This window comes from Clinocottus analis, unplaced genomic scaffold (assembly GCF_023055335.1).
Source record: "Clinocottus analis isolate CAN_PGR_092001 unplaced genomic scaffold, fCliAna1.0.p SCAF_10, whole genome shotgun sequence".
In the NCBI taxonomy this organism is placed as follows: Eukaryota; Metazoa; Chordata; class Actinopteri; order Perciformes; family Cottidae; genus Clinocottus; species Clinocottus analis.
The window spans coordinates 9,334,583-9,350,712 of record NW_027175821.1 but is presented as its reverse complement, the minus strand read 5'-3'; the positions used below and the strand labels follow the sequence as shown (position 1 = coordinate 9,350,712).

Here is a 16,130-nt window from a genome sequence, read left to right as displayed (position 1 = left end):
ACTGAGGGTGTGTGTCTCCGTGATGAACGCCTTTATAGCGCCTCAGAGCCCTGTGATGTCTACGCATGTTTCCTGCTATTACAGCAAACTAGCGGCACCTTTCTTCACTAATGGCTCATCGGCAGATGTGCCAGCGTGCACCCACACACACACACACACACTTACACACACTCGTAATGACACAAACACGCACTGAATCCACAATACATTCATATTCATTAGTGGGCATCAGCACTTGCTTATTCCCTCCAGCTCTCACTTATTTCCCCCCACTGCTGACCTTCTGTGGACAGCTGTGGCATGTAGAAAAGAAGAGAGGGGAGGAGGGAAGAGAAGAAGAAAGGGGTGAAGAAAAGAGGAGAAGAGAGAAGAAGAGGAGAAAAGAAGAGGAGATGAGAGACACAAGCCCTCAGTTTCATAAATATTTAAATGCTGAACACACCCTAGCGATCACCTCGATTTATGTCAATGAAGAGAGTTTGTGCATGTTTGGCTTGTAGCAGTCACTGTTCCAATCGTGATGCCCCAGTTGAACCGCAGCTTATTTGCTGATGTCAAGCCCCCTGTAACCCTAATTAACATGCAGGGCTCCCTCTGGCGGACCCCAGGGACGGGGTCCAAACACCTAGACCCACTCGATAGACGCCAAAGTGATTGATGGCCTTTCCATCCCGCTCCAGCTCCGATTTTAGCCCCATACAGACCTCTATCTTTCGCTGCAAGTCATCGCTCTTCCACGTCAGCTCCTTCCATCTACCCACAATACATCACTCCCACTTCTCCACACACATACACACGCCTTGCGTCACGATATGTCCACCCAGCCTCCCAGAAACCCTCATTCTCTGAAGGGTCATTACGGTTGGAGCTGCGTCCCCACTCACTCTCTAGCTAAGAGTCATATGTCAGACACACACACACACACACACACACACACACACACACAATTACTAACGAAGACACTTAGGAATACAAAAACCCTAAAACCTGTATTTCATTCCACCCTCACCGTCCCTCTCTCTCTCTCTTTTACATTAGCATTGTTAGGCACACCTGCTGTAATCCCTGTCTTCCTGACAAATTACTCCTCCTTTTACTCCTATAGATCCCTTTCCTTGCTCTACCAGCCAATAAATCTCCTCCTGATAAACCATCGCTGGTCCCGGGCCGTGCGAGTAGCGATGTGAGGTGATGTTGATGTTGCTGCTCAAACAGAGCTGAACACAGCAGGGTGCTGGTGCCTGAAGCGCGGCCATCTTATTCAGACTTCAGAAGTGGCCACACACAGTTTGAACTGAATAGATTTGAATACTCAACTTGTGAGGAAGTGCTGGATGTAGGTTTGTTTTCTGTAGAGAAGCTGTTGATTGGCCAAGGATTATATATGTCTGAGGTGGGGACTTCCCTCTTAGTTATTTCACAATCAATATATCACTTTATTCAAAGGATTTACTTATTTTGACAGCGGGTTTTGAAGACTGCATTCATGACTTTTCATAATCATGATTCAAAATCTTTCTGCAGCTCAAGATCAGACTTCTCACAATCCAATGATTTGCAAATAGATGCAGGTTAAAAACTAGTAAATTAATTTGAGGACCCGGCATCTCGATTGGTTAACACCATATCCTCCAAGTCAAACGAGATAAAACTGCTATCGGACGCTATATTGAACTTCCTTGTTAGGAAAAATTTCAGCAAGCAATCAACGAAGGGACCTAATCAAGTCTAGTTATTTGTTTATGTATTGGTTAGAGTCAGATTTTATCAAAAGTTAACCATTTAATCTAAACATTAAGTTTGAACTGATGCATTTCCCCATTGGCAAACTATCCCACCAATGAAGATAAAATATGATCAAAAGCTCCAGAACAGCTTCTAACTGAACCTTGTGATGAGATTGTTTTCCCAAATAAGACAATTTAATTAAACAACTCAAATAAAACCAAACAACAATGTATGTAATAAAGACATGAACTGCGTGTCTTTGCAATGGTGCATTTATCACACAAAATGATAAATGCACCATTGTACTTCCCTTTTGTGGCATCTACTCACAGACATGTTTGGCCTCGCCTGCCCGGGTCTCCCCCCAAAGGCTTCACCTTCATACTACTTCCTTGGATAAGCCAAAAATACAAATAGCCAGATAACACACAGCCAACTGTGTACAGAGAACTATCTACATGACACATGATGATTTATGGCACACATATCTAATTAGGTTATATGCATACAGTGTATGAAACCAACTGCACTGTGAGTAGAGCTTGGCATAACTCAACACTAACCCGACACCAAATCCCTGCGCTCTCCCACACACTCTGTTTATCTCTCCCCCTCTCAACGAAATGCATACACACACACACACGCACGCACACACACACACACACACACACACACACACACACACGCACACGCACACTTAGTAAGATCATGCATGGGGGCGTCATACTGAAGTGACATCTCACTGAAGCTCTGTCTCAGTTGAGAAATATCGGCAGTTGTGTACACACACATGCTCACTCACTCTCTCACACACACACAATCCAGAGCAGTGTGATGTATAAATGATCAAGAGCTGAGAGAACAGCAGGACATCATCTTTCTCCCTCTCTCGCCCACCCAGAATCACTCTTTCTACCCCTCATCCCTTATTCCCCGTTCTCTCTCTCTCTCTCTCTCTCTCTCTCTCTCTCTCTCTCTCTCTCTCTCTCTCTCTCTCTCTCTCTCTTTCTCTCTCTTTCTCTCTCTCTCTCTCTCTCTCTCTCTCTCTCTCTCTCTCTCTCTCTCTCGCTTTCCATCTCGCCCACCCACCTATCTTTGCTCCTAAATATGTAATGATATACGTCGAGTGTTGACACATGGATGGTGTGTGTGTCTCCTCAGCTTGTGGCCCCGCCCTCTCTCCTTTGCCTCTCTGCCACGCCGAATGCTTGGAATTGGGTCACAAAGCTGCCTGAACATAAACTGGGGTTGTATGCGTATCTTCCTTAGTAAGACACCATTTTCAACATCAGCTTTGTAAATCTGAGCGTTTTCTTAGAAATGATGCCGAGGCACTGAGGGCGAACCAAACTGATGCATTGCTTCAGCTGTAAACAACGTCAACTGTCTGCTCAAATCACACAAGCAGCGCCGTGGGCTGTGTACGCTGTATAATACACTGTAGAGAACAGTTTTATTTTTATTTTGACTTGATTTTGGCCTAGTTATTTGCTGCCTTGGGCAATATTGGTGATCGTGTGTGTGTGTGTGTGTGCGTGCGTGCGTGCACATATGTGTTGAGAGAGAGGGAGTGTGTCATGAGGTACCACCTCCTCCTTCAGCTGCACCCTCTGGTCCTCCTGGTGCTCATTTTCCGCGGCTCATATTGGTGCTGTAAACAAGTTTACGGTGCAGAGAGGTAATTATGCACAGACATTCTACATTAGGCTTAATGGCTGTGGGCCTTGACTAATTCACCAGGTCGCAGAGGGTTTCACCTGCTCAGTTGTCACAAAGACTTTAAGTACTCCAGGGTATCTGTGGTTTTACTGGTGTTGCTTTGAGTCGCATCCAAATTAACTCCAGGATCCTGCTCCATTGACCCTTGTGGTTATTGTGCCATCTCACGATGAAAGGAATAGTTTGGGGAAATATGGAAATATGGCTTTGGAAGTTTCTTGCTGAGGGTTGAGGAAAAAGGAGAAGATTGTATTACTCAGCGGAGGAAAAGGCCTGGAGGCGCATACATTAGCCAAGCATAAATTCTGGAAACAGTCTGGCTATGTCCAAAGTTCAGAAACACACGACTAACTGTGTCATTTGCTTTTTTGCAGTGACTCTCCAGACTCTTGTTGTCCCAGCAGTGAGGTGGCTTTTAACCACCTAAAACCACAGATGGTCATTTTTTCATTACATACATTACGTTAAGCAATTCAGATATTTAAGTGAGCTTTTGAGGTTCTGATTGATTATGCTAAGAAAAGATGTGTTTAATTTCCAAAAATGTCAAACCAAATGTATGGGGATCCTTTAAGAACTTCCAAGAACTACTTTTTTAAATTTGCCAATATGTTTATTTCTCAAAAATTCATAATGATATCAGAAATATTCATTATGAATCAGGCTCTAATTACAATATTGAATATCTAGGCATGGCAATGACCCAATTGTAAATACCAGTTAGTGGACATTAACAATATTGCAGGACTGTAAAACCAAACCAATATCTGTCAGCAGCTTTGTAGAGTCCGATTAATGGCTCTGTAAAGTGTTTACTTTGCATCTCTTCTTTCTGGTTTTAACTTAAGACTTTTATCACCTTACTCTACGTTCCATTACAATCAACTACAATTAACTTCAGTCATGAGCTACATACACGGTTTAGTGCAAACACCATTATCAGCACTCAGGGGTCCAATGTCTTTTTAACTGTGTCCCCGCAGCAGTGTATTGCAATGTTTATTGAGTTTGAACAAATGAAAACTGTGAATTTTCCAGCAGAATAAATGTAGATAAAAAAAGGACCATCAACAGAATTTGGATTAATCAAAAATATAAATGCATTTGAAGGCCTGATAGCAGAACTATTCACTCCCTTTTTTAACACTTACAGAGGGAGCTTTAGAGTGCTTCAATTTTATTCTTATAATTCTCTTGAATATTAATAAGCTGGTATCTTTATGTGTTTATAATGCCTTTGTACTGATAATTCATTCATCTTAAAGAAATTGCAGAGTGCTTTGTTTTACTGAGGATGATTTTACGCTCCATCAGGTTTTTAAGTAAGAATATAAAACAAGAGTCTTGTGCAAATGTTACAAGAAAGAAATAAGCTTTTAAAAGTGAATAATTGGAAGGAAACAGATGCTGAATTCAAATGTACCTGTAAATTCTCTTTACAGTGTGATGAAAGGGCTCTCCTCTAAATCACCATCCAGCTGTTGTCTCCACTCTAGCGTTGCTCTCACCTGTCACAGTTCAGCGTTGCATCTCACTGTAAAACTGGATCTGATCCACATCCACTTTGGACTGAAGCCAAAGTCACAACACTGTCAGTAATCATACAGTTACCAGTTCAGCTGCAATCAATAAGTGGAGCATATTCCCCTCCACGCACACACACTGTAAACACACCTGGCCCTCTCGGCCTCCCCGTCTTCTTTCTGCTGACAGGAGAGTCACAAGCGCTTCCTCCTCAGACATTTCTAATTAGCATTTGGCGGCGCAATTAGCATATGCAAGAGCATTAGCATGGCGGCCTGCACCACCCAGACACTCTGCAAAGCTGTTTGATAATTGAAGTCTGTGTGAAGTGTGTATGATGCCACGGTGCGTGCTTGTGTGTGCGTGTGGCAGATGGTTTGGAGATTCTCTACTGAGCGATACTGGAAGCCACGGAGCAGAAGGAAGTAAAGCAGAGCAGCCTGGGACTACTTACATTTGTGTTGTTTCCATGGCGCTGAAAAAGCTTCTTTTACTGCAGCAGTTGAGGACACTTTAGTTTTATTTTGCTACTTTAACACCTGAAGACGAAAGAGTTTGTCAAAACTTGCTTTTTCATAATTCAGTATTATAATTTAAAATTGTCTGAATTATTAAGCAGTACATTTGCAAAGGGTATTGTTTTGTGGCAAAAATAATTAAAGGGAAAAAGACAAAATAATACATAAAATAATGTAACATGATGTAATGGAAATGGAAAATATAACTAGTTTATTGTTGTTCTTTTTAGGCCTTTATTTGACATAAGTGTAGAGATTTGGAGCAGGAGGGAAGTCAGGCACTTTGAAGTTGGTCCCTAACTTCTGTTCATCGTCACAGCTCATTGATCGTCATCTGAGTTGGAAAAATCTGGTTTTGGTTGCAGCTTTCTTGCATTTACACTAACAATCAATAGTGTTATTTCATGCAGAAAACCATTATAATGGAGGCAAATACATCAATTTCACAACAAACCTCAGAATCGGTGCTCTACAGCATGATTTGCATTATTGATTTTTTTCTTCTTGCATTTGTCATCAGCGGCTTCTGACATTATTACACCGTATTTGGTGGCTTTTATGCAATTTAATGAATTGTAAAAGGATGTCAGGTATAGGGGATCTGAATAACTAAGTGAAATAGGGGAATGAATCAGGCATTTGACATCACAAACTGAAACCATGTTAAGTTTGCATGAGTGGGATCTTCCTTCAAGTGTACATATGCTAATGTTACTACTACCCTCAGTGCTGTTGGTACTACTGGTGGTTGAGTGATGTCAGAGCTGCAGACACTGACGCTTCTGTGAGACTCTCTCAAACCCAGTTCAGCATACATCTGCAGCGGTGACCTCATTTAATCTCTGAGTTGTACGCATCATCTCCAGGCGAGCCTGTCTCGCAGCCATCCGGATCAAAGAGAGATTGGTAGTAGTGAGTCAGAAATCCTTTATACAGCTTTGGCAATATGTGGATGGCAGAGAGAGAGAGAAAGAGCATGAGTGTTGGGAGTATTGCTTTAACTCATCGCTCTGCTTTCATACCTTTCATGTCATACCTCTTTTTACCTCTCCTTTTGCTCTCAATCTCTTCCTCCGCAAGCCAGCCCCTAGTGAGTCTCGCACCTCGTTCTTCTCTGCTTCTCTTCTTCCTTTTCATTTTGGCTTTCTGGCCTCCTGCCTTTAACGCTCCCTTCTCTCAACATCATCCATCCGTCCCATCACTTTCCTCCCAGAAACTCTGCCTACATCTCAGAGGTCTACGTGTCATTCATCTTGTTTGTTGATTGGCTGCCTTTCCCTCTCCACCATGTGTCACCCTCTCCATTAACTGAGGTCAGGGGTGACTGCTCCTCAATGCCAAAGTAAGCCAACAAGTCTGATGAGCTATAAAAGATTTCATTACAGCCAACGGGTAGACATGTATCAACAGGGTACTGAGGTCACGTTCAAGTCCTGTTACATTCTAAAATACCATACACTTTATGTTTATAGAGTTTCAGAAGGCTGATTCAAATTAGTTTTAGAAAAAATCGGTGTCTTCTTTAAATATAAATTATATATATATATATATATATATATATATATATATATATATGTGTGTGTGTGTGTGTGTGTGTGTGTGTGTGTGTGTGTGTGTGTGTGTGTGTGTGTGTGTGTGTTTGTAATACATGTTTATATAATTAAAATTGCTCTGAGTTTGGTTGGTAAAACATCTCTCAGGTGTGGGGTTCTTCAGATTCTGTCCCCTTTTTCTCTGCATCCTTACCTATACAAGGTTATACTGTCTTATAAGTCATCCGACAAAGTAAACAACTATGATTTAGTGACAATACGTGTTTTGAAATATGTGGTCATTGAGAAAGATGACTTTGTAATATCACTGCTTTGCATTACCTTTCATTGCTCTTCATCACCAAGTTGAAGTCATTTTATTACATCTCAATAGGCCTGGATTTTGAAATGTTACGTTTTTAGGCGTAAAGGCCAAAACAGAGAGAAAAAGATACATTTCCAGATGTTGCTGCTCAGTCTCAGTCAAATATGAGAAAACTGTAGGTTTTTTGGGAGGTACCAGTCTGTCTTGGGTTTGAATCAGGTGTGATGCGGTTTGTCCATCAGTAAGAAAGCATTCGCAACACTTCAACCTGACACTCATGTGTTGTGAAAAAAGGAAAGAAAAGGGTACATTGCAGAGGAATGTGGAAAGCTGATTTTAGACCATTTGGAATTTCAACACTGAAATCCAATTTCACCAAAGTGACTGACAGTGAAGCATGTGTGAACTAGAAATGAAGCAGGGCTGAAGTATAGAATGGCAAGTAAATGGACTTGGAGAAAAGAAAATCATGAATGAAATTCAGACAGAGAAAAAGAGATGCATTTTAATACGTGCAGACACTCTCACACAGACTACTTCCTACTAAGTGGATCATCAAAGAATCAAAGGCAGTCAATGTTTGAATTATCCCTCTGTTCTTTATTCAGCTTGTGCCTCCTTTATAGTGTTGCTGATAATGGAGCGTCGCAGACTATGATATGGAAGAGAGCGGCTGTGATGGTTTACACTGTTGATATGAATCATTCTGAGCATCCTTTTCTTTTTTGGGCTTCTCCTTTTGTAGAAAGAAAAGAGAGTGAGAGTACACGAGTGAGAGCGCTAAGGAGAGGAAGATTAAAGAGTGAATGCAAAGGGGAGGATGAAAGAGAGATTGAGGGGGCGTGAGGGAAAGCTGCATTTTGTGAGTGTGTGTGAGTGTGTGTGTGTGTGTGTGTGTGTGTGTGTGTGTGTGTGTGTGTGTGTGCGTGTGTGTGTGTGTGCTCGTGGGTGTAGGTGTGTGTGTGCTATGTTGGCACATCTAACAGAAATAGGTGTGCTGCTGTGTCATAATGTAGTGGAACACTTTAAGCCACTGAAATGAAAAGTACACAAACCTGAGCTCCACACACACACACACACACACACACACACACACACACACACACACACACACACACACACACACACACACACACACATAACATAAAACTCCCATCTCTCGGGAAGACTGTAATTGAGGTGAAAGAGCATCGTGACTGTTTCTAACTCAGTATATTGTATGAATTAACGTATCTCTTGTTTTTCCCCCTTGCTTTTTCTATTCCACCTTCTGCTCCCATTTTCCCAATGCTGTCATTTTTCCTGTCTCTAAATTCAACATCCCACTTTCTTTTTGGAACTTGTTCATTATTTCTTTACTATTTTATTCACCACCCTACTTTCTTCCTCATTGCTTCCTTAACTTTTTTTTCTTACCTCCCTTCTGCTTCCTGGGACCCAGAGAAAGGTAACTGATCTTTGTGGTGTTTGACTCTGATTGTGTCTCTCTTTTGTTTCGAAATAATTGTGCCGAACTTCCACCACTGCATGTGCTATCAACTCTGTCACCACTGATATCAAATCTGTGACTTTGCGTTAGCCAGAGTCACTGTTGCTCTGTACATGAATGCAGCAGCAACTACTAAAGGTGTAAATCACTGGTGTTAAATCATCAGTGAGCCACAAGTTATTTCCTATAAAAAGTTACATGATGTTTTATAGCATTTTGATCCCCTCGAGAGAATCCAGAAGTCATAAAAGAACCATACGCAGTATGTGAGGCAAGGCCACTCCTGCTGCATTGGTGACACGCTGTTTAACGGTCCCTGAAGGAAGCGCACTGGATGCATACACACTCACAAGCACAAACACACACACACACACGTCATGGCACTTTCTTTTCTGGCCACAGGCGCAGATCATTATCGACCCGAAGTGTGTGAGCACACAATTAGGCTGAAGAGACAGTCCGAATAATGGACTCATAAACATATTGCTGTTTGTGTGTGTGTGTGCGTGTGTGTCTGTGTGTGTCTGTGTGTGTGTGTGTGTGTGTGTGTGTGTGTGTGTGTGTGTGTGTGTGTGTGTGTGTCTCCCACGTGTAGCTGTGTTATATCTCTCATATACTTTCTGCAGAAAGTTTCTTTCCCCCATTGAGCTTCTTCTCTGTCTCACCCTCGTCATCTCATTTTTCTCCATGTGGAGCCACTGTGAAGTGCTCGGCACATAGTTCCACAGGCCCTGGGACACATCAGCCTTCCTGTATAACTGTACAACTGTGTGTGTGTGTGTGTGTGTGTGTGTGTGTGTGTGTGTGTGTGTGTGTGTGTATGTTTGTGTGTCTGAGTTGAGGAATGACTACTGACGTAGAAACCTGTTGTTTACAGAGCAACAGCACACAACAGGCCACATGCTTTTAGTAATCTAGTGTTTATTAGACCATGAACAGTGTCGAGCACCAAAACAGCAACACCAGCCGAGCTTAGCCTGTAAATGACACAAATAATGAAGCAACATTTTCACATTAAATGAGGCCACTAATTAGAGCAGAGCTCCAACAAAAAAATAGATAAATATAGTATATCATGATGCAAAATGGGGTAATGATAATTTTGTATTGTTTTTTGTTTTTTTTAAATTCACATTTCTTGCAATTCATCTCCATTTCATTGTTGAACCGTTGATAACTCTACCAGATGCACAGGGGGATGGAGCGTTTCAGTTTCCAAATAGAAGACATATCAAAGGAAATACTTTTGTTTATATGTTTGCAACACGTCCCCTCCTTACAACACAGAACACATCAAGTATGTAAAACCCAGTCCAATATAACTGTTCTGATGAGGAGAATGAGAATACATTGTGGGCTCAACCTGGGATGAATTTAAAATGGACAGTAATATATTATGATATTGGATGTTTCAATCTGCTGATTATGCCAGAAATGAACCCAACAAACTCTAGAAAATTGCTGAAGGGAATGTAAAATAGAAATTAGCAATCATACCAACACATATTGGCCCTAAGATAGGTGCCCTCTGGGGAGGTAGCTTTAATCTTAATATGCAACAATGTCCAAAGATGGCTCTTCAAGGAGTATTACCAGGAGGCTTTGAAAGGAAAAATATACGCAAGCACCAGCTTGTTGCTATTCACTGTATTAACATTAAGTGGATAAAACCTTCCATGTACACTATATCGGATTAAAAAGTGTGATGAGATGGATAAAAATGTCAATAAGACAAATTTACAAAGAGATAGAATGAGATGGGCCTGAAAATACAGTTAATTTTATCATGTTTTGTATTTTCTTAACCCCAAATATCCCAACATGTTTTGCTTCCTTAACAGACACTCATGAACACAACGATTACCTCATGCTACATGCTCTAATAAATTATTTCACTTTTTATGGGGGAAGCAAACTGCTTTCTTCTTACTTGATGTCCTTCTTTCTTTCCTTTTTCTTACTTGTTGCCCCTTAAAAGGAAGTCCAATGTTTGTAAAATCTGCTGCAGAGGTCCATTGGGTTTCTTTGTTTCTTGAGTGTCTTTTGTCCGTGTTTTAGGGACTTTGCCTACGTGGCGAGAGACAAGAACACGCGAGTGCTGAAGTGTCACGTGTTCCGATGTGATACTCCTGCCGCAGCCATCGCGACAAGTCTCCACGAAATCTGCTCTAAGGTGGGTGTCATTACCGTGGCCGACTCTGCATGAATGAGCTTGTCTGCTGCTCCGAGACAAGCGATCAAGCTTTAATCAGGGTGACCATTGAAGAGAGAAGGGATCCTCTTTTCTGCTGATGCAGTTATCCAGAGGTTCTTTTTAAGGTTGTAACTATGATGCTACTCCTATGCATGTTATACAAAATAATAATAGCCAGGAGTCCATAACACATTTGCAGTGGCCTGACTAGATTTATGTTATCTTTTTCTAGAGAAGTAAGTGCTGGTCGCCACAAAAAAAAAGGGCACAGAGTTGTATATGTCAAATATGACTTTCCCAGGATGCCGAACTTTACAGTTGTCATTTAGGCCTGCTATGGCTCAATTTGATGTATTCGTTGGGTGGTCTCTGTCGCTCAGCAGAAGGATTTGCAGATCCACAGACACAGCATCTCCTACCTGGCTCCATCAGGGTCAATGTTTTCTAGATAAGCAGATGTCATGGCTGTTGCTGAGTAGTGTCTCAATCTTCACGACTGGAATTAGCAGAAGTGCCTGGGAATCCATCATGGAGTCCTGTCATCGTACATAGCAATGAAACCACCACTATCAGAATCTACGACCTTCGAACCACTAGGAACTGAAGCTCTGTCAAAGATCACAGCAGAGGCGTAGGCGTCATATGATGGAGTGGTAGCTTCATGGACCAGTTGTTGCATTGTATGAAGCCAGGTCCAAACTAAAGTCCATTAACTTCACCCTGAAGGGCTGGTTCTTGTAGTTGCCACGCATACTACTGTCAGGTTTGTGGTCTGTATGAGGGATGACATTACCCTTCAGGGCTTCTAATGCCTCAAACAGGGAGCAGCTGGTGTGTGACAGGGTGAATTTTGTTAAGGGACAACATCAGTTTTTGATCTCCCTCACTTGTTCCCAAAGGCTCCTGTCCAGCATCCCAAAGGTAAAGCATGGAAGGTCTTGGAACATGAAATTGTCGCTGTGGTTTTCCTCTCAGAGTCAAAAGTCCTGGGAGCTTCCAGTTTGTTCACTTTCTTTGAATGATGTGACTCTTACTCTTTCAGCCCTTGTCTCCGATGTTTTAAAAAAAACATTGCTGGAGCATATTTCACACTCTGTATAGATTGACTCTTCCTCTCACTCTGAAGGTTTTCAGAAGCTTTCTGAAGATGTCTCATTGTGACACCATTATGATTGTAAATTCTCATGTCATATAACTTGAATGGTTATATGAACTTGTGGCCTTACGTGAGTCCAGAGTCCATTTTGGCAATTTAAAAAAATATATTTGAAGGTTTAGTCAAATTTAAATTTAATTTTCATTATTTCTAGTCCAGTTTTTGACTGTCAAATATTTGTTGAATGTATGTCACGCAAGTAATAGTAGTATGTCTTTTGCACATCGGCATCTTTGTAACGTTATCATGGTTACATTACACAATTAGTGTCAAGCTTACTTCACACTGCTCTGCAGTCAAACAGGCAGACTCTCCACAGTGCATCCACTGGCCCTGCTTACCTCACATCACCGCAGCTCTCTGTGCTCTGCACTGCAGAGACGGAAATCATTCAGGATTCATTCATTTGTTCACTACAATACTGCTCAATGTCAGGGTTGAGGATTTATGTAGTTTCATACAGTTGACTCTCGATATTATTCAGACCGGACATTACTGAAAGTTGGATGCAGTAATAGTTAAAAATGATTAGCATCAACATACTGAAAGTAAAATTGCCCATAATGCAGAATGGCTCATTTCTAAATCATATATATCATGTTATAGGATTATAAGTGAAAATTCATAGTATATACCATAGTATTTTGATCAATAAATCATACACACATAAATAGAATTAAGAAAGTAATGTAAAAGATGTATATGCACATTATGTTTGAAATAATGAATTAAAGATGAAATTTAGAAGCATATGAGGTACATAGCAATATTCTGTGATATTAATCAATAATTTATGATTTCTCGTGGGGAGAACTTCTTGGGTTTGCTTGATAGATCTGTGTGGTGCGATATGGATCATATAGCCCTCTGTACTCAAAGAGAAACCAGACTGCCATCAGACCAGCAGTGACCTTGTAAAGGATGAATCTACCTGCAACGACAGATCGGTTACCTTAGAGACTGTTGACCCATTTAAAAAGAAAGGTTTCTTCCTCTTTATTGTATCTTATCTCCTCCCCTCAATTGAGGAAAGAGTGTGTCTGTATTTCTATGTGTATCTGACATCAACTCTTCACACAGCCTATTTTAAACACAGTGGTAGTTTTCTCTTTACTGCAGCGGAGAAACTTGGTGACCTGAGTCTTGCAGCTGTGCAGCACGCTGAGCGGGTTTCCTTTGTGTGTGTGAGAGAGTGTGTACATGTGCATGTGTCTTTTTCTTGCATGTTCCCCTGTGAGCAGAATTGCAGACTCACCATAGACTTTGAATAATGACACCTACAATTAATCAAGTATCTGTAGCAGATCGAGTGTAGCAGCTCAGTGCAGAGGCCGTGAAGGCTATTCATCCTTTTTTTAAAGAGTATGTGCACTGCAGCAGAAGAGCAGAAGCAAAGAAAAGAGAGAGAAAGATTGTTTTTTGAAGGTTGAAGTTAGATGTACCATTTGGAAAGGAGGTTATGTGAATGGTCATATTTCATATATTTTAAATTGTCATCAAATTCCATGAAAAGAAGAGAAACAGGCGATGAATTGTTATTCTAACAGGTAATACCTTTGAAGCCAAAGCCCGATACAACTTGTTCCTCTGTGCGATGAAGCTGTGTTATTGTCCAGCAACTCTTGAAAACACACTAGTTTGCTACATCATTGCACTGGGAGACATGCTCTATGATTAAGACCCGCATTGTGCAGTCATTAACTCTGTGTCAATCCACTAACTCTGTGACTAGTGCACCAAATCCTTGGAGGAAAATTGTCCCCAATAATTAAACACACAGTTTACTGTTTGATTAACATTAACATTAGCTTTTGCAGAAATTCTCGAATATATGTGCAACCATTTTAAAGGTTGGCATCTTCAGTAGAAGCAAATATATTGGAAAGTATCCAAAAAAAGACACACTGTTGGGTTGGACTTTTTATTGGATTTGTTGACAAGAGAAATTTAGAATATCATCAGTCTTATCCGATAAATTGTGTTATTATTTTTTTGCTGGAAAATATTTGTTTGATGCGTATCTAATACCAACCATATCTTTCTTTCTGTCTTCCCAATTCCCATTGTAATCGCTTTCCTCTTGTCTTTTTTTTTCTTCCCCCTCTTTCCCTCTCTAGATTATGGCTGAAAGGAAAAGTGCCAAGGCTGCAGCTAGCAGCTCCGCCCAGACTGGCTCCGATGTACCCCTACAAGGTACACACACACACACACACACACACACTCACACACTCACTCACTCACACGCACACATATCTTTTTCTTTGAGTCTAGTTTTTTTGTAGTTCCCTCATGAGAGAATTGGATGTGTCAGCCGTGTGCTATCTTCCGTGGTTTCTTGTCTCACATTACAGCATTCCCCCACATCTAAAACCATAAATATGGGTTTTCTTTAAAATGACCTTATCGCCGCAAGAGCGACTGTGAACATTTGCTAACAAAAAGGGTAGCAGTGTTTGGTTCAATTACACACAGATAATGCTGACTTCAGAACAACTCCTTGCTCCACAATCACTGAGCTTTATCCTCTCAGCGCTAATTCTATTCACCACTTCCTATTTCGCTTAAGTCCCACCGCTTGTTCCTCTCAGTCCCGAGTAATTATAGAAAGAAAGAGAAAAAGCGCCTGCCCAATTCATCCTCTGCTGTATCTTCAGCTGGTGTGTGTATCTGCTGAGCGTGAGGGAAAGGAGCTCCGGCATTGGAATATAAAAGAACTATATCGGCTGTTCACTTACAGAGGAAGTCGACCTCATTAAAACCCAATTAGTGTTTCTTTTAGGCGAGGCCTGGTGCTCCACGGCGCCCATCCCAAACACAGGATCAAAGAACTTATTGGTGAAGCATCCCTCACATCTTTTATAGCTATTACTTGTTTGAAGTATTAGTCTTAACCAGTTGGTACCAGTGAGAGATGTTGTCCAGTGAGCTCCAGATGTTCTTTCACTGCAAAGCCAGTGGATGGAAACAGTTCTTGTTCTCGCCTGGATTTGATCTCTTGAGGGTGGCTGGGAGTGTGCACAATCCCCTGTTGGGACATTTTAGGAGATTAGCTCCCGATGATTTGGGATAGGCGCCAACACGAGGATAATGGCCCTGCGGTCCTCATCAGATCTGGTCGACTTTAAATATGGAATTAATGTATGAAAACCCCTATTCATCATTTATTTAACGACTGTTTTCAGAGAAGTTCATACTGAATGTGTGATATATTGGTGCCTGTAATTTTTTCATGGAATATACTGATGAGGTGAATCCAGGTAAAAAGCCATTCTCACAGATTGATTTCCCTCATTCGGTCTACAGCAATCACATGATGAACTGTTAATCTCTCTATTCAATAATTAAGATGTGGATTGTGAAAAATGGGATACTCAAATTGCGGAAAATGTCCTGTGTTGGCTGCTTTATGTCTTTTTAAAGTTGAACTCAACTGACCTCACCTCTTACCTTGCTGAGGTGAAGTGCAGGTGTACTGCATGACACTGTGACATCACTGAGTGTGGTCACAGAGGGGTCATCAAAACACTGCTTCTTAGCCTGCTTGTTATCATGTAATTATGGCCTTTTTCAAATTATTTATTGATTTGTCTGTGCTTTCATCTCACACTTGTTGGAAAATGTTCTAATATACACACAGGGGCGTTGATAGGTACAATTTGTAATATATCTGTTTAATGCATTTTGGTAGCTTGTCTTTTGATATTCATCTTTGCATTCAAAACATATAAAGTGGATTATGTGTTCATGACAAAAGTCATCACATTAAACTCTATTGAAAGTTTTCATATAACATTTACATATATAATTTCATATAAATTTTACAAATGTTAATTGTATCAATCAATCAATAATAATAACTATTTTATTATGGCTCAACAATGATTACTTCCATGTTGCAAACGGCCTGCTTTTTCAAATCCATGTTGACTATAGCGATACAGCAAA

At 41.0% G+C, this 16,130-nt stretch overlaps 1 protein-coding gene across 3 annotated transcripts in view; it reads left to right on the top strand.

The window, feature by feature from the left end:
• LOC137791611 (amyloid beta precursor protein binding family B member 2) overlaps positions 1-16,130 on the top strand; it is a 34,631-nt gene that overhangs the window by 15,042 nt on the left and 3,459 nt on the right. For all 3 annotated transcript variants that reach the window (XM_068586709.1, XM_068586691.1, XM_068586701.1), the window contains exons 9-10: positions 10,894-11,008; positions 14,303-14,378. In XM_068586709.1, the coding sequence (XP_068442810.1) occupies positions 10,894-11,008; positions 14,303-14,378 (191 nt within the window). The remainder of the gene's footprint in view (positions 1-10,893; positions 11,009-14,302; positions 14,379-16,130) is intronic.